General features: G+C 56.4%; 1 protein-coding gene across 4 annotated transcripts in view; it reads left to right on the top strand.

Moving 5' to 3' along the window:
* PHACTR3 (phosphatase and actin regulator 3) overlaps window positions 1-18,999 on the top strand; it is a 237,698-nt gene that overhangs the window by 121,161 nt on the left and 97,538 nt on the right. For all 4 annotated transcript variants that reach the window (XM_037811591.1, XM_037811593.1, XM_037811590.1 and 1 more), the window contains exon 2: window positions 17,491-17,652. In XM_037811591.1, coding sequence (XP_037667519.1) covers window positions 17,491-17,652 — 162 coding nt within the window. The remainder of the gene's footprint in view (window positions 1-17,490; window positions 17,653-18,999) is intronic.

Genomic DNA, 18,999 nt, shown 5'->3' on the forward strand with positions numbered 1-18,999 from the left:
TTTAATTTTAGCAGTTTTATTGAGATCTGATTCAGATACGGCACAGTTCACCCACATAGAGGGTACAATTCTTCAGTGCTCAGTAGATTCAAGGGCAGTGCAACCATCCCCACAACCTAATTCAGGAACATTTTCATCACCCCAAATGCAAACCCCATATCCATCAGCAGTCACTCTCTTTCCCCCCACCCTCCGCGGCCCCTGCCAACGACTCATCTGCTTTCTGCATGTACATTTCCGTACAAACGGAATCATTAGACCCGTGAGCCTCTGTGACTGGCTTCTTGCACTCTGCATAGCATTTTCAAGGTTCGTCCGTATTGTATCATGTGTCAAAACTTCGTTCCTTTTTATCCATGTGTGGATAGACCACATTTTGTTTATCCGTTCAGCAGCTCGTGGACTTTGGGGTTGTTTCTTCTTCCAGCTGTTGTGAATACATCTGCCCTGAACATTCGTGTCCAGGTTTTTGCGTGGACACAGGCTTTCCGTTCTCTTGGGTATAGGCTCAGCTCTGGAATTGCTGGGTCGTACGGTGGCCCTATGTTTAACTTTTTAAGGAAATCCCAGACTATTTTCCCTTCCCCCAGCCGTGCATGAGGCTCCCACTTCCCCAAAGCTCGTCAGGCCCTGGGGTTGGCCCTGACCCTCGTTTTCTCCTTGGCCACACTTCCTCTGAGAGGGTTTGTAAAACCGGTGCCCAGCGTTGTACCCACTGTGGGGTCCCGGGTGCAGGAGGGCACACCCGGGAGCCAAGACCCTCCCATCTGTTTTTGCCCATCTTGGGTCCAACCTCTGGGGGACTCGAGCTTCGGGCCTGATTCTGTTTACCCCGTGGAGGGGAAGGACCCAGTTCCGAGGCCGAGACCACGTGGCCCCTGAGGCCTGGCTTTGCCGATGCGTGTAAACGACCACTTGCAGGTTTGCTGTTAGGCTGGAGACTGTGACCGAGGACCTGCCAAGATTGTATGTTTTATACGGGGAGTGTGAGGGGAAAGCTTTTTTTAAAAAAGGGGGAAATGGGACCATTTTGGGATATGGAGTCTCGTCGTCCCTCTTTGATATCAGCAGGAAGCACTGAAGAAGGGGTGCGCCTTGTAGCGCTGTCTTCTGGGTGCCCTCGGGGGCCGGTGACCAGCGGGGCTGGGAGAAATCTCGTTCTCCTGCTAGGATTTATAGCTGGCCTTTATGTCTGGGGTCCTCCTGCAGCTGCTGTGTGAGCCTGGGCAAGCCAGCACCGTGCCCTTTCTGGGGTGTGTTTATCTTTTTGCCTGGTATTAGTTCTTGCTGGAAATGGAGCAAGATGAAGCAGGCAGTGAAGTCGGAGACAGGTGCAAATTTGAATGCTCCAAGCCTTTCGGGGGGGTTTTGCACAGTGTTTCTTCAGAATGAGAGTCTCTTGTCCAGCTCGTCGGCTTCATCCTCATCTCAGCTCGAGTCCATCTTCGGGGAAGTTTTTCAGCAGCCCTCCTCAGTGCACGTTCTGCAGCTCTCTTCCTCTCCCTCAAAATGCTTACCTTGGCTCATTGCAGTACAGGTGTGCGTTGAGCTCTCTGGTGCCCGTGAGCTTGGTGAGAGCTGGGGCCACGGGATTGGGTTCATCCGTGGTCTCCCGGCACCCAGCACAGAGTAGACCATCGTCTGAGTCAGCATATTTTGGAAGCTCGCCCTGGGATGAGGATTTGGGGGTGAGTCATTTACAAGAGGGTGCTCCCAGGAGAATGGTCCCAGAGTGGGGGCAGCAGGGGAGGGGCAGGGCAGCCTGATCCTGCAGGGGACCGTGGGGTGCACATGGTTCCCCAGAGCTGTCCCAGCTGAGACGGGGCAGCTGGGCCTTACACGCCTGGAACAGCCAGTCCTTGGCCGAGGGCCGGCCAGGGAAGGAAACATCCAGACTCACGCGTGCAGGATGGCAGAGCTGCAGCAGGGGCCCGGGGTGGACAAGGGGCAGGTGAGGGCTCTTAGAAGCGGGGGAGTCAGCTGCAGGTCGGGAGGGCCCGGGTGGGGACAGCCTCTACCATGAGGCCAGTCCACACCAGGTGGCCTGCTTGGATCCTCTTGGACATGCCCCAAAGACCAGGGTGTCAAAAAATTCAGAATCTGCATAATTTGCAGTTCACACTCCGAGTGTTTTTGATTGTCGCTGAGGCAGTGCCACCACAGAGCCATAGCACAAGCTCAGTTGACAGTTCTTGCAGCCAGAAAGCTTTGAAATATGTGATCCGCAACGATTTTTTAATTTAGGGTGCATTCCAATTTTGCGCGTTACACAAGCCTGTTTTATTGCGCGATCAAATCTGCATAGCACACGACATGACAGGCGAGCTTTACCTGTTGCACCCTGCCCAGCTTTAGCTGCACCCCCCAGTCCTTGTTGCACTGGAGCAGGCCTGACCAGTGTGAACGAAGACAATGTGAAGTTGGGGGCAAGGCCGGGCTGCTCCGTGCACCCTCTGCTGCCGTGACAGCTGCTCGTTCTTTCCACACGATGCCGGGTTCCTTGGCACCAGGCAGTGCCAGGACTCAGAGTGCAGGCCCGGGAAGATGGACGGCCCCGCTAGTCCTCTGGCTCGCTGGAGGTCACTGTGCTCCTCCGGCAGCTTTGCCAGCCTGGCCCCAGCTTCACGAAATGATCGGGGGACCACCGGGTCATGGCACACTTTTTTTTTCTTTAATTGAGATAAAATATACTCAACATACAACGTACCATTTTAGCCTTTTAAAGCAGCCTTTAGTAGCGTCTCCCTGGTGAGTAGCCACCACCACTATCTGATTTGGCATTTGTGTGACGTGTGACAGGCGCACGGGGTGGAAGTGAAATCCTGAACCCGTCGCCCCATGTGGGAACCCCGGACACAGCAAGCAGCCGTTCCTGGCCCCTCGGCCGCCGTGCACCTGCCTCCTGTCTCTGTGGCTTTGCCCGTCCTGGGCACTCCCTGGGAGTGGACCCATGTGACACGTGCTCTTCTGCTGTCAGCTCCTTCCACGAGATTCGTCCACGTGGCAACGTGCTCAGCACTTCCTTCCTTTTGGTGGCTGAATAATAATACTCCATGGTGTGGATATAGAGCGTTCTTCACCCTTGCGTCTGTCGATGGCCATTTGGCGTGGTGTCCCCGTCTTCCCGCCATGCGCACGTCTCAGCAGGGGAAGGAAGAGCCTCCCAGGCTGTCGAAGATGCCGTCCTTGCCCCGAGACGGGCCATCCCACAGCGCGCAGGAGCAGTGGGCCGAGGCTGGTCTCGGAATCACACATGCCTGGGCTGAGCTCGCCCTGCTGCTTTGATGCCACATGCCTCTGGGTCGGCGGTGCCCCTTCCCTGGGCCTCGGTTTCCCCGTCTGCCAGAGGAAGACGAGAACGGTCCCCTCTTTGGAGGGTTGGGGAGATTGAATGCGGTGAGCCCCGGAGAGGGCTGCTGCTTTCACTCGGCGCCTGTCTCCACGGTTCACCCGTCGTGGCCTGGGCCAGCACGTCGGTCCCTGGCACAGATTTGCCCGGCGGTGAATGCTCAACAGCTGCCTGCTTAGGTTTGGAGCTTATTCTCACTTGCTTAACTCCGACCAGTTCTTCAAAGCTCGCCTCAGACGTCACTCCTTCTCCCAGGAAGTCTTCCCTGGGTCTGGAGTCCCCTCCTTTTCCCAACCTCAGCATGCCGTCTGGCTCTCTATTGAAATGCCTCTTCCATTCATTAATTCAACCCCATATTTGTCCCGAGTGCTCTCGAGGTGGGGCCTGGGGGTGAAGGCTGCGACATGACCCGATCCCGGGTGGCTATGTGGCCGTGAGCTGCGGGACGGGGGCTGCAGGAGCCAGGAGCCGCGAGGGGAAGCGTGGCCTGGCCGGGGTGGTGTGGCGGCACCGCTGCCCTGTTGTCATCACCCGTCCACTCGGCCACCCCGTCCCCAGCTGGGCGGTTGCTCAGGAAGTGCGGAACGAGGCTCGAGTTGGTGGATCCGGCGTGGAGGGTGGTGGGGGCTGGGCAGAGGGGCTGCACCGTCCAGGATCAACTCCCTAGTGCCCACCAGGGCCCCTCTCAGGAAACCACAGGGAGTCCCCGGGGCCACAGAATGCTCGGGTGGAGACCCCGTGCGGGGCCAGTGCCAGTGGAGTTAGCACGGTGTTTGCCCCACGGGGTGGCCCTTCCTGGGGACCAGAGAGAGCCGTTCCCCAGTAGCAGCAGGCGATCTTCCGGGACGTTCCGAGCAGACGAGTGTCGGTGGCTGTCAGTGGGTGTGGGGTCCCTGGGGAGCCTGTGTTACTCTGACTTGCCGGTCAGTTGGACTGTTTCCAGCTTGCTCCATTGCTTCCTTGACAGTCTCCAAAGAGGCCAGGGCAGGGGCCTGCGGTGAAACGCGGCCCGAAGGAAGAACCAGGATGGCGAAAGGATGTGTGCACACTCCCCACTGTCCCAGTCTGCGTCCCTTGCTCTCGGGTTGACATTCTCGGTGCGTGGATGTGAGTCAAGGACTGAGGTGCCAGAGGACGCAAAACTGGGGCAGATGTAGCTTGGTGAAAAACCCATCAGATTCTTGGAGGAACCCAGGAGGGTAAACCCTTGGGGACGGGGTCTCTGTTCTATTAGGATTCCAAGCTGCAGATGTGGCGGGACTGGTTCCCTGTGGGTGGGGACTGTGAGCATGAGCACAGAGGACTCGAGCGTGTTTTCCTTCCATTCTCAGACCCTTGCTGAGCCCTTGCTGGACCCTCAGGGTCTGGGGGTGGGAGGCAGTTTACAAGACACACTTAGTCTCTGCTCTCATGGTCAAAAAGCCAAGATAGACATTAAACTAATCAGCACACAAATCAAAATCTAATTACAAATTGTGCCAAAGGCTCTGGTGGAAAAATAGCAGGGAAACTTATAGGTGGGCACGGAAGGTCTCTTGGAGGACAGAGCCCTGAGGAACACATAGGAACTCACCAGGGAACAGTGTTGCCTCCAGAGGGAATGGCATGGGAGGCGGCCCTGTGGCAGGAAAGAGCTAGATGAGAAAAGAGCAGAAAAGAGACCCCTGTGTCCAGAGAGGAGCAGCGTGGGGTGAGATAAGTGGAAAAGACAGGAGCCATCTGGGCTCACAGTTAAGGTTTGATGTTTTATCCTCCAAGCCAGAGGAAACCATTGATGGTGCTAAGCAGGGAAGGGTAATGCGAGGTTCTGATTGCTTAGGGGTTGGGAGAGGAACATCGGGAGCCAGTGGTGGGGGGTGGGCTGCAGGGCTGTGCGGGGTCAGCGGTGCCAGCCTGGCCCCCGGGGCGGGTAAGTGCAGTGAAGATAAGGGATCTGGGTCAGTAACCATTTCTTCTTTCCTTTTTACTTTTTGGGATATTTGGTAGTACTTTTTTCCTCTGAAGGGACCACCTATGCTGGGGGCAGACTACAGCCCGTGGGTCAAATCCACCCCAGCACATATTTTTGTAAATCAAGTTTGCTGACATGTGGCCACAGTCGTTCCCGTGTGTTTTGTCCGTGGCTGCCTTCGCAGGGCAACAGGAGGGTTGCGTGGTTGCAACGGAGCCTACTTGGCCTGCAGAGCCCCAGTGATTTACTCTCTGGCTCTTCACAGAAAAAGTTTGTTGATCCCTGACCCAAGCGAAGTAGGTGAGGGACATGTTTCAAAATTTAATTCCGTTGGCACAGAATCTGCCCAGCACTTCAAATTATCTTTCTGAGAAATGCTAAAATGTACACATTTTAAAATTAACATTTGTTTGTCCTTAAACCCCTGTTGACATTCTGTAAGAACTTTGGGGTGTGCTTTAGGTTTATGAAGTCAGAGTTGGGGCTCAGGCTTTGAAGACTGACGGTTTTACTTGTCTAACTTCACTCTACAACATGAAGTCTCCTTCTGTGTCATTTCACTGTTTGTCCTTTCCCTGAAATGCCTGTGTTTACTCCTCTCTGAAAATACGAGCTTGGGGAGGCTCTAAAACCAGCTTTTAGCCTTTGCAAACCTATCGGTGGGCTTCTCGCCAGACCATTTTTATAAGGGTTTGCTTAGATCCCAATACAGACATCTCATATAAAGCCAAATAACACAAAGAACATTGATGCTAATGACAGCAAAGCTAATTCTCCAGATTCCACTTTTCTCCTTCCTGACCCCACAGTTTTCCTGTTTTAACTGATGATTCTGAACTCGGAACGGCATCTTCAGGTGCACTTACGGGTCTGAGCCGATTTTCCTTGGAGAACTGGCCATATGTCTGGCAGGCACCAGCCACCATTTGCAGAGTTGTGGGTTGATTCTGAGCAGATGGGCTTTCTAGTTAGGTGTCTTGTTTTTTCTGCAATACACACGAAGGAAAAAAGAAGCCACTTTAATAATGTCTTGCGTTTTTCCTGGTTTCAGAAGCTAAAATGAAGCCTTTATCTTGTCTGGGTTTTGACGTCCTCGCTGCACTGGGTGCCTCCGACAGCTGGAGGGAAGTTAGGCACTTGGGGGATTTTGAGGCCCAACATCTGCTGAGATCTTAGAGAATCCTCTTATCTTTGGTTACAGATATTGGGAGAATGGCTTTTTTATTCCCAAAATAAATCGTCATTAACACTATTTAGAAGGAATATGCTTAAACTGTGCTTTAATCCCGAGTTAATTTCTCAAGCTCCACTGGGCAGCTTTTGCATGATTATTGCTATTTTGGCATCGAGGTGTAACCGGGGGTTGCCTGGTCAATCTGGGAAAAGCTGCGTCAACAGCTGAATAGGATTCTGTGCTGCAGGACTTCTCAGAGCCTTCACTAAGCTGAAATGAAGTGGGGCTCTTCAGGGGTGCCTTCCCAGCCACCTTCACCCACAGAGGAGCTCCCCAGGTTAGGTTTCCGTGGAACACACTTTGGGAAAGGCTTGCGTCTTTCACAGATGGTGAGCTTTAGATCAGAGAGCCCGGGCTCCAGTGCCAGCCCTGCCGCTTCGCAGCTGTGCTTCACAGCCCTGAGACTCAATTTCCTAGAAATAAAATGGAGCCAACAATGTAGTCCCTGCTTCTCGGGCTGTTTCCCTGGAATGTGATGGCCTCCCGATGGGCATTCGAAAATCTGTTCTCCTAAGACAAAGCATTCATTCGACTCATGATTTTCCAGGAGCCAGTGACTCAGTCTGCAGAGCGTCTTTTCTTTGTGCTTGTTATTAGCGCCTCTACTAACAAGCACGGGAGAGAAAGGAGGTGATGTTTGAGTTAATGCCACTTAGGTGGCGGCCCGAAGAAATGACGGGCGGACACGAGGTCTGGAGGTTGCTTAGGGATTTAATGAGTGGACCTTCCTTCCTGCTTCCCTCCCTCCCTCCAGCACGACTTCGTGTGTCTGTGACGTGGCCTCGTTCCTCTCTGTTTTTATCGATCAGGATGCCCTTGTTAGTCCAGAATTTCCCAGAAGTGGGAAAGGTCAAACCAAGTATACATGTACACCTGGGGGACCTAAAATTCATTTCTAAAATTTTATCCTGGGGGTTTCAACCCATCCTGGCGGTAGGTCTGTGAAAACACCCAGTTCTTCTCTTGTGCGCACTGTCAAGTCTCATCTAATGCAGACCGGGCGCGGGCATTTTGTTGACTCTAAATGCTTCGCCCTGATTGCTTCATACACGCAGACCTCAGAGATACGAGGATTTGCTTCCAGGCCACTGCGATAAAGCACGTACCTCAGTAAAGCAAGTCGCAGAAATTGTTTGGTTTCCAAGTGCCTATAAAAGCTGCATTTACACTACACTTTAGTCTATTCTGTGTGCAGTAGCGATATGTCTACAACAGCGTGCCTACCTTAATTAAAACAAACCCTGTTGCCAAAAACTGCTAATCATCACCTCAGCCTTCAGCGAGTTGTCATCATTTTGCTGGTGGAGGATCTTGTCTCCATGTTGTTGCTGCTGACGGATGAGGGTGGTGGTTGCTGAAGATCACGGTGGCTGTGGCAACTTCTTAAAATAAGACAGTGAAGTTTGTCACGTTGATTGACTTCACGGAAGATTTCTCTGTAGCCTGTGATGTTGTTTGATATCATTTTATCTCCAGGAGAACTTCTTTCAAAATTAGAGTCAGTCCCCTCAAACCTTGTTGCTGCTTTATGAACTAAGTTTATGGAATATTCTAGATCTTTGGTTGTCATTTGAAGTGTGCACAGCATCTTCACCAGGAGTAGACTCCAACTCAAAAAACCACTGTCTTTGCTCATCCATAAGAAGCAGCTCGTCACCATTAAAGTTTTATCGTGAGATGGCAGGCAGTTCAGTCCCATCCTCGGCTCCTCTTCTAATCCTAGTTCTCTTGCTGCTTCCACCACATCTGCAGTTACTTCCTCCACTGAAGTCTTCAACTCCTCAAAGTCACCCATGAGGGTTGGAATCGACTTCTTCCAAATTCCTGTGAATGTTGATATTTTGACCTTGTCCCACGAATCACAAATGTTCTTAATGGCGTCTAGGATGGTGGATCCTTTCTGGAAGGTTTTCAGTTGACTTTGCCTAGATCCATCAGAGGAATCGCCATCTATGAAACATGTTTCGTGAATAATAAGACTTGAACGGGGAGGTCTTCTCTCTTTGGGGCGGGGAAGGATTCACTGAGGAAATAAGAGACCACCTTCCATTGGTCCGAGTCTCAACGTCTTGTTTGCGTCTTTTGTAGCTTGTACCAAAGTCTGAAATTGGTTTCCTTGCTTGTTTTCTTCCTCTTACATAGAAGTATGAGCTCTTTGTAGGTGAAGCACCACGTTGATCGTGTTCACTGCTGTCTCAAGCTCAAAGCAGATCTGGTGTGCGGTGGACTGTTGGTCGATACTCGATGAGTGAGTTTGAGTGAGACAATGAAACCAACAAGCAAAGCCTCATCTCCTGATGCAGGTCCCAGTGGTGCCTGACTGCCCTGCGGAGACAGCACCCTGCACGGGGCTCCTGGTTACCTTACCTAACGCCCCCGGTGAGGTGGGGGATTCCTTCCATTGTGTTTTAGGGGGAAGGTGTGCTGCCTCAGCAGAAGACAGGGAAAGGGCAGTGAGGAGGCAGCCATGTGCAAGATGAGGAAGCAGAAATGTCCGCTGCCAGGCAGGGTGGACTTAGGGGTTGACGGGATGGTGGGGGGAGGTAGGTGTCAGACCCTGGCTCTAACATTTGGTGGCTGCGTACCCCTGGTTCACAGGTCAAGCGAAAGTTTATTTAGGTGCCTCCTCTGTGCCCAAGCCCGTGACGATGACGGGGACCTGGCGGTGAACACGAGTCACAGTTTCCCTGTTCTCGTGGGGCTTACGTCATCCACTGGGAAAGGCGGATGACAGTCGATAAACAGTAAGTCCCAGGCTCACTTCTGAGAGCGCCCGGAGCTGAGATGGCAGGGACCCTCAGGTGGAGAGGGGTGGGCCCGGCACCGGGCCTGGGAGTTAGCCCAGGAGCTCGGCAGCCTCCTTGGGCTCACGTGCCCCCGGCCCTGGAGCAGTCAGTGCCCGGCCTTGGAGTCAGGTCCTGGCTTGTGAAAGGCGTGGGTGGGGAGGTGGGTGCCTTGGACTCCGATGACCCTGAGCTGGAGAGGGCTGGGGAGGGCTGGAGTCTGGGGGGCTGGAGCCGGGCGTCTCCTGCCAGCCTCAGAGGCCTCGGCCTGAGGTCACGCTTTCTACTTCCTCTCACACATGTGGGGAAACAGTTTTCATTAATTAGCTGCTAAGGCCTCCCAGGTGATAGCGGGGCCCCCGGAGCTTGGTGGCACTGTGTTATCGGAGGCTAGCAAGGACCTGCTAATGTGTTTGCACCTTCCAAAATGGGAAGAGGGTCCCCGCTCCTGTGGGGGAGACACAGAGAAGACACGGCCAGGAGAGAAGGACGGAGCCAGCCCGAGCTGTCCCCACCTTCCCTCTGGGCACACACAGGTGCACACCCACCCACCCTCCAGCACACAGCTATGCACGTCTGCACACACCCACACCCCTACAGGCACACATACCCACGTACACTCATGCCCGACTCGTGTACATACACACCCACCCACTTATGTACATGCCTGGCCTGTGTGTACACACCTACCCATATACACACAGTCTTATGTGCACACCCACCCATGTGCACACACTCTTGCCCCTATACATGTCTGCCCATGTTTGTACACACTCACCCAGCATGTACACACCCAGCCCCAGGTGTATATGCCACCCCCATGTGGGGACACCCACACACATATGTGCATACCTGGCCCCGTACCCATGCACCCACCCCTGTAGTACACTCATATCCACATGCAAACTTTCATGCCTGCTCACATACATATACACCCATCTGTGCATGTGCACACACCCAATACACACCTGCCCACGGTGGTGCACACTCACCTGCATCCTGCTCAGGCAGACCCACACGCACTCTCTTGCTTGCTCAGAGCCCCACGCCCACACTCAGGGACACACGCGCGCTTCTCTTCCGCTCTTGGGTTGCAAGTTGTGCGTTTGCCGGCCCCACCTGCTGGGGCCCTGGGCCTGAGCACCTCGGGGAAGGAAGTGGCGGGGGCGGGGTCCCCGGTCCAGAGCTCGGGGAGCCTGGCAGAGCATCCGTCCTCCCCCCGGGTGGGCTCTCCCCTGTCCTGGTGATGCCAGGGCCCCTAGGGGGTCACAAACGAGTGAATCAGATCCACACGCTGCCCTCAGACCCTTGCCGCTGCTCCCCGGCCTCTCCTTGTCCTCTGAGCCCAGGGACCTTGCTCGCCCCTCTGTCTGGGGGCTCCCACGCCCGTCCCTGCCCCGGTGCCCTCTCGGCATGGCCGGCTCCGCTCGGATCCGGGCGTCTGCTCCGAAGGGCCTTTCCTCTGCCCCTCCCATGGCTCGTGGGCCAGCTGTGCTCATGGGACGCAGAGATCAGCACACAGCACTCGGGCTCCTGCCCAGCCGGGGCCGTGCTGGCCTTGGCACTGGGGGCACAGCTGCCAACAAGGGCTCCCAGGCCCTGCCCTCGAGGCCTATATTCCCGGGGGTGGGGGGCGGGCAGCGGAGACGGCCGGGAACGGGTGAGCAAGTAACTGCCTTGATTACATGCATGTGCGCACACACCCACGCCAGGTGACAGGTGTGATACGGAAATGTGAAGAAGAGGAGGCAGCGGAGAATGAAGGGGTGCTCCTTATATGGGATGAGAGAGGCTGTTTTAGTTAATGTTTTTATTTACTGTCCCTCTCCCCCAGGCGCTGAGAACCCCCCAAGAGCAGGAATTCTGCCTCTCGCTCCCCTTTGGGCTCCCCATGCCCAGCTCACTGCCCGGCACACGGCTGGTGCTTAATGCCTGTTTGTAGGGTGGGTGGATGGATGGGTGGATGAGTGAAGGAATGAATTCTCAGGGGGAGAATGGCGGGCAGACTATTCAGTGGCCAAGTGTCAGGCTTGTGTCCTTGGTCGGCCTGTGAGGACCATGGTGTGTCCGTGGCACCGGTGGTAGGAGCCCCAGTAACTGGTGTCACCACTGGGTGCAGAGATGGGTGGGGAGGGGGAGTCAGCTCATTGAAGTGGTGGCGGCAGTGGTGATGGTGATGGTGGTGAGGATGGTGAGGTGGTGGCAGTGGTGGCAGCGATGGTGGCGGTGAAGGTGGTGGTGGTGACGGTGAGGCAAAGGGGACGGGAGGGCCCCATCTGTGAGCAGCCTCGGCTGCACTTGCTCCCGTCTCCTCTCTGAAACCTCCCGAGGTAGTTTGGCACAGCCCGGGTGCTCGGCTGAGGTTGCACGGCGGCAAGGAGACCGGCAGAGGGCTGCTCCGTGGGCCTGTGCAGCCCCAAACTGCCATCGAGCTGTGCCGTGCCCCCTGGGGTGCGCCTCAGGCAGCTCGCCCACTGCCCCTGGGGAAAGCCGCCCCTTTCTCCAGACGTGCTGTGACCTCAGCCCTGCAGGTAGTCGCCAGCTCCGAAGCAGCCCCTTCCTCTCCTAACGCACCACACGCCTGACCCGTGACCGGCCATCGAAACAGCTCCGTCTCTGGCCTGTGTGCCCTCACACACGCTCACACCCTAATACAGTCTCTTTCGCACACTCACAAGCCCACTCACTGTATACCGAAACATTCTCACTCAAGCACACTCGCACGTTCCTGCATTCTCTCACATACAAACTCGTGTTGCACTCACACACATTTACTCACGTGCATACACACACTTGTGCACTCACAGTCTCACACATGCACCCACACATCCACACACACACATCCACACACACCAGATACCACATAACATCTGTACTCTACGGAGGTTTCCTTGTGGCATCTCCCCGGCTGACTTGTTTCCCCCTGACACGGTGAGTGTGCAGCCAGGGCAGTGATTGACGAAGAGAAAGTGTCCTCAGTGGACCTCTGCCCCCCTTGTTTTCCATTCATTTCAGAAGGGACGACTGACCTGGGGAACGGGATACAGTACTTTGTACTTCTGTAGGGTTTGTGATGAGTTTGCCTTGGTGCCGAGCGCTTTACCTGGTATCCTCATGCGTGTAAGTTTCCTGTTCCCCACATGGGAGAACTCCGAGAAGTTCCCAATCTGGCTCAGCTTTGAGGCTCAGAAGTGTGAAGCGGGGTACGAGCCAGGCAGGCTGGCTCGGGAGCCTCCGTCACCCCTCCTCTGCCCTCTGCAGGCAGGGCTCACACTGGAACTCTGCCGGTGTCATCCTGGGGGGTTGCTGTCGCTTTGTCTGTCTCCCCAGGGGAGCCCCTGTCACGGCTGGCTGCTCCGTGTCCTTCAGGTCTCAGCGTGAATGCCACTTCTCCGAGAGCCGTCCCTGTAGAGCAGCCCCTGCAGGTCACTGTGTGCCCTGGGCTTCGAGCCCACCTGGAAGGCACGTGTCGCCATCTGTGCTAGTTTGCTAATGCTGCCGGAACACCAGAGATGGACTGGCTTTTATAAAGGGGGTTTATTTGGTTACACAGTTACAGTCTTAAGGCCATAAAGTGTCCAAGGTAACACATCAGCAATCGGGTACCTTCACTGGAGGATGGCCAATGGCGTCCGGAAAACCTCTGTTAGCTGGGAAGGCACGTGGCTGGCGTCTGCTCCAGAGTTCTGGTTTCAAAATGGCTTTCTCCCAGGACGTTCCTCTCTAGGCTGCAGTTCCTCAAAAATGTCACTCTTGGTTGCACTTGGGATATTTGTCCTCTCTCAGCTTCTCTGGAGCAAGAGTCTGCTTTCAATGGCCGTCTTCAAACTGTCTCTCACCTGCAGCTCCTGTGCTTTCTTCAAAGTGTCCCTCTTGGCTGTAGCTCCTCTTCAAAACGTCACTCGCAGCTGCACTGAGTTCCCTCTGCCCGTCAGCTCATTTATATGGCCCCACTGATCAAGGCCCACTCTGAATGGGCGGGGCCACGCCTCCATGGAAATATCCCATCAGAGTTATCACCCACAGTTGGGTGGGGCACATTCCCATGCAAACAACCTAATCCAAACGTTCCAACTTAATCCCCACTAATATGTCTGCCCCACAAGATTGCAGCAAAGAATATGGCTTTTTCTGGGGGACATGATACATTCAAACCGGCACACCATCCATCACCACGTCGAGGTGCGTGTGTGTGCACGTGTGCGTGTGTACGTGGCTCCTCTGACTCCCTCCCAGTTGTGTTTGCTCCCTCAGGGCAGTGCTTGTGTGTTCTGTTTATTCTCACATCTCCGGATACCCACTAGGTTCTCAGTAAAACAAGGAGGAATAAATGAAACGTTCGTGGCTAAACAAGACAGACAAAAAGGTGAGCTAAAGACGAGCTGGTGTTTGGCCCTCCCAGACTCCTTTCCTTGGATGTATGCATCGTGGTGAGTCAGTGCTTGAGCTTCATGGTTGGACCTGGAGTCAGATTTCACTCCTCTCTGAGCTTCGGTTTTTCATCTATAGGATGGGGATGATTTCATGTATAGAATAGTAACTTCCTGACGGGGTGAGGTGAGGACTGAATGTAAAAGGTCCTTAGCCCTGTGCTGGCCCAAGTTAACGCTTGATAATAGTGACAAGTACCAATTACGTGCTAGGCGCTTTCTGAGAATAGCATATGTATTTAATCTTCAGAGCAAACCTATGAGGCAGATGACAATTATCATCTGCTTTTTACAGATGAGGAAACTAAGGCACAGGGTGAAGTAAGGCCTTAAATCACACAGCTAGTGTATCAGCCAGCTCTTGCTGTAACAATGCTGCATAACAAACCACCCCCGAACTCAGTGATTGGAAACAAAGATCCCGGGCCCAGACCCCCTCTGGATGCCTGGTTCCCCCACCTGTGTGTTCTTACAACTGTGTTCTACCGGTTTCCAAATGTACGTGAGACGTGTCGTTGAGCAATAATGATGACAGAACAGAGAAGAAAAAGTGAGGTGAGTGGGGCCATGGGAGCAGATCATGGTGCTTTACTGGCAGGACCATGGATTTGCATTTTGTTCTAAATGAGAAGGTAAACCACTGGAGGGGGCAGTGAGTAGGAAAGTGATACAATTTGAATTAGTTTTAGGGGAGCTGTTTGTGCTCTGCAGGGCAGGTAAGAGTGGAAGTGGGGAGAGCTGTCGGAATGCCATAGGGTCAGAGATGCTGGGGGCCTGGACAGGGTCACAGCAGTGGAGATGGCCACCAAGGCACATTTGGGATCTGATTTGGAGATTATTGTTCCTGGTGTTCCTTTTTGCTGTGGCTGCCAGGAAACTCGGAGTTGCAGTGTGCCCTCTGGCAACCTCGTGGTATTTATTGTGAGGACTGACCTAACCCCTGGCTTGGCGTGAAGGTCTTGTCCAGACTCCCTTTCACCCAGATTTCCTTGGGGACTGACTTCTGTGGTGTGTATGTTTCTGGTAACTTCCGCAAATCCTTTGTGGAACGGCATGAGGTATGGGGAGAGCAGTGACAGTGCTCCGTCATCCCTCGTGCTAATCTCTGTGGATCTGTGTCTTCGTCTCTTGAGGAGGCCTGGTCTCTTCCTCTCCCATTGTGCGAAAAATGCCTCTGGGACAGCCGGTGTCGCTGGGGCCACTTGGCACGGCAGCTCTGCTCCCATCTGTCCGTGGGCGGAGGAAGGAAAGGATCGGAACAAGACTAAGAACATGGAAGAAACGGCCTCTGGGATGCGAGGGGCCGGGGCTGAGGGCCGGCGGGAGCCCCGCGCCGCGGCCTGTGGTGACCCTGAGTTGCCCCCCATCCCCATTTCCTCAGCCCCTCCTGGGGTGACCCTGAGAATGTCCCTGCCTTCACTCCCTGCACGCTCGCGAGCCAGCAGGAGGGCACCCTCACCCCCGTGGGCTCGTGAATTGAGCCGCCTTCCCTCCGGGTTGCCTGGTGAACACCCCAGAGCTCGAGGGAGGGTGCGGGCGCGTGCCCGCTTGGCCCAGGTCAGCCCGGGTCTGCCTCTCATTGGTGTCCTCCTCCGTCCCTTCGCGGCCTGTCTCTCGATGACTTTTATGTCCACCCCAGAGGTGGCTTAGGGATGCACGGGGGTCTCTGGAGCCTCTCCGAGGCCCTGCCCACCCACAGCCGTCCCCAGCTCTGCCTCAGTTTGCTCCCCGGGAACACGGAGGTAACACAGTCCTGGCCTCATGGGGACTGACGAGGTAACGTGCTGGGGCGATGCCTGTGGATCCCCCTCTGGGATAAAACTCATTCACATCGTATAAACGACCACCACGGGAGTCAGTGCTGGAAGCCGCCCATGCTGGCCTGGTGGTCGATCGGGTGACCACAGCGTCCAGATCACGGGGTTCGTGACTCGCCTGCCATGAGCCGGCGTCAGTGAGCGGGTCTTCCGGGGGCTCTCCCCACGTCTGGGCTGCTGCCACCCGGGTCCCCCTGAGCTTCCTCCACGCCGTCTGAGGGAGGGAGGGCAATGCGTTTCACCCCACGGATGTGGAGACTGAGGCTTGGGACTGCGTGGCTCGCCCAGGGCCAGGGTGGGGACGGCGGAGTCCCCGGAGGCCAGCCTAGGGGTTAAGAGGTCGCTGCCCCGTGGGGTGCTGGGTGCGTGGACTTGGCCATGAGCAGCTCCTCTCCAGGCCAGACTCTGTGGGCGGATTCGGGGTGGCTGTGATGGCTTCGTGAGGGGCAGGTGGCCAGGGGTGCCCCAGCGGGGAAGGGGGCACCTGAGGCCTCTTCTCGGCTGGCCGGTGGCCGTGACCACCCTGCCTCTCCGGCACCTCTGCATCCCTGTGGGGCCTCTCGGACCTGTACAGACTCGGGGACCCCAGCCCAGCCCCCCGGGTGGCCGTGGGGCCAATTAGCGCATCCCGCGTGGAACGGAACGTGTGCTGGAGGGGGGCCTGCTGGAGGGGGGCCCTTGGGGTGGGGGATGTGTGGGGGGCCCTGGCCGAGGTCCAGGCTCGCAAGCCGGGGGACACAGGCGGTTTGCAGCCTTTCCAGAACGCCATGGGGAGATGACCTCAGGGAGTTCAGCCTCCTGCGGGCCTGACAAAGTCCCCTGCCCTGCCCCATGAGGGGTGGGGGGCAGCTCGGGCGATTTTCCTCAGCCCTGCATATGTGGGGAGGGATGTGAGCTGATCCTGAGCCTGGGAGTGTCTCTCAGTCCTCTCACTCCACCATTTAGTTGATGCACTTTGTTGTCCGTGTTGACTGCTCTCCGTTCTGATGGGGTAACGTACATCACATCCTGCAAAGCCACCTCAGACACGTCAGGCTCCCTCCCTGCTGACCCCACACAGCTGGCGTGGCCTGTTGCTTTGTGGCCCCTCAGATGCTCTGCGTGTACCGGCGTGTCCGTGAGCACAGCCCCCCTTTCCGCGGCTGGGCACGTGCTGCGTGATTTTGCATGTGGTCTTCTGACGGAGGCTTTCTCCTGTCCCAGCTGCCTACCTGCACTTGGGACCTGCTGTCCTCTCCACGTCTGCTCGTGGGTCATCGAGAGGAAGGGAGTTTCTTAGCGGGTCCCCTCTCTGTGGGCGAGGCAGGCCACAAGTTTCCCCAGATGTTCACCCTTGCAGCTCCCACAGCGTTTATAAGAGCAGGGACCCAAAGGAGAGCTGCTTCTGGTTTTCCTTCCACACACTTGTGCGTTCTGCAGCTGTTTGCTAAGTTCGCATGGGCCAGGCCCGTGTCAGGGTCGGAGGCTGGAGCAGTGGAAACAGCTCTCTGCCCTTGTAGAGCTGACGGCCGAGGGGAGGGCTGGGCCCCAGTGCCCCCTTGCCGTCCTTGGTGCTGCACAAGGAGCTTCACGAGCGGAAGGCAAGGACTGAGCCTTGTCTGGCAGAGGAGGAAGGTGGGCAGACTTCCTGGCAGGAGAACTCGTTAGCTTTACCGGGTGAAGCAGCAGCTGGGAGGGAAAGCAGTGCAGGCGGAGGCACGAGAAAGGTCCTGAGGCAGCAGAGGTGACGGGGTGGGCTCAGCCACGTGTCCCTTCCCGGTGGTGGAAGGCAAAGTGGGGTGACAGCTGCCATCAGCCATGAGGGGGCTGCAGGAGGGAGGGTCTCCATGGAAGGGGAGACCACAGAGACCCTCCCCGTGATCCGAGCAGGGGTGTCCCGGAGGCTTGGTGGTCACCGGGGGCCCTCTCCTGGTTTTCTCCTTCCAGATGAGATGGAGCAGGCTCCCCCGGTGCGTTCTGAGTATCTCGTCTCAGGGATTCGAACTCCCCCCGCGAGGAGGAACAGCAAGCTGGCCACCCTGGGCAGGATCTTCAAGCCCTGGAAGTGGAGGAAAAAGAAAAATGAAAAGCTGAAGCAGACAACGTCAGGTGAGGCCTTGGCAGGGGCCGTGGGTTGCTGTCATGGTTCTGCTGCTCCAGCCCATGTCTTCCCGGCGCCCATCCGGGGGAGGCAGACCCTGTGCTCTGTGTGCCCCCCACCCCCCAGGCCCCTCCAGCTTCCACCTGGCCATCTCCAGGACTGGGGCATGTCAGCCTCGGGCACACCGTAACCCATTCCCCACACCCCACATGGGCCTTTCCACCCTTACCCCGGGGACCTTGTTGAAAACCCAGCCGAGGCTGAGTGGGTTTGGGGGGGGGGGGGGGGCGGGGCTGGGGTCTGGACTGGTGTCAAGTCCTGGCTTGCTGGCCACAGTGGGCTTCAGGGACCCCCGCCACACAGCACTCTCAGTGCCCCCCACCTGCTGCACCCCGGAATCCCCTGAGGAGTGCTGAGCACCCTGTGGCCCAGGGCTGTCCCCGAGATCCGGGCTCATTGGTCTGTGCCGGGGCCCAGGGACTGCCGTCTCATCTCTAGAGCTCCCCAGGAGACTCAGACTCCAAGCTTCAGGCCCTTGGTCTGGCCTTAGCACCTTGAGGCGTTCCTTTTCCTGGAGAACGAGAGAGCCAGCTGTTCCCAGCGCCCCATCTCCTCCTGGAGAGCCCCCCCCCGACACCCCTGTGCTGACCCCCTCCCACCAGGAGCCCCATGTTCTCCAAAAGGTTCCCTCGCTCACTTCTGGGTCTTCGCTGCACCCTGGCGTCCCAGCAGCCTCTGGGGACTGCTGCCTCGGCCCCTTGAAGTGCACCCCAGAAACGTGGTCTGCGAAGCTGATCCATGGGTGGGGCCAGCTCCTGGGGTCGTGGTGTTCAGGCAGAGGGCAGGGATGGCAGATGGCGACAGCACGTTACTCACTGAGCTTGGCTCAAGTCAGCCCACCACGTGTGCAGAGCCTCTGCCAGGCAGGGCCCCGACGGTGGAATCCGTCCTGGGGAAGCAGACAACGGGCAGGGGCCGGGCAGCCAGCGTGGGAGGAACTGGGGCTCGTGCCTGGCAGCCGGGTGCCAGGCAGGCTCCTGACTCTGGGCTCTGCGAACGGGGCCTCCTCCAGGAAGGGCGGACCCTGGGCTCTCTGAGCCGCGCGCCTGTTAGCTGTGGGGGAAACGATTAGTGCGGGAGGTGCCCCTGTGGGGTGGTCCTGGGCCGCGGGGACGCCCTGGTGAGCAGCCGTCTCGGGCCGTTGGCTCCGGTACTCCCGGGAGCCCCGTTTCCTTCCCAGCCTGGGAGATTCAGAGTCTGGGCCTCGGAGGGTGACTAAGCCGACGTGCTCAGGTTCATACTTCGTGTTTTACAAAACTACAAAACTACAATTTAATCTCTCGAGAAGTTGACTG

The sequence above is a fragment of the Choloepus didactylus genome, chromosome 19, assembly GCF_015220235.1.
Source record: "Choloepus didactylus isolate mChoDid1 chromosome 19, mChoDid1.pri, whole genome shotgun sequence".
Taxonomy (NCBI): Eukaryota; Metazoa; Chordata; class Mammalia; order Pilosa; family Megalonychidae; genus Choloepus; species Choloepus didactylus.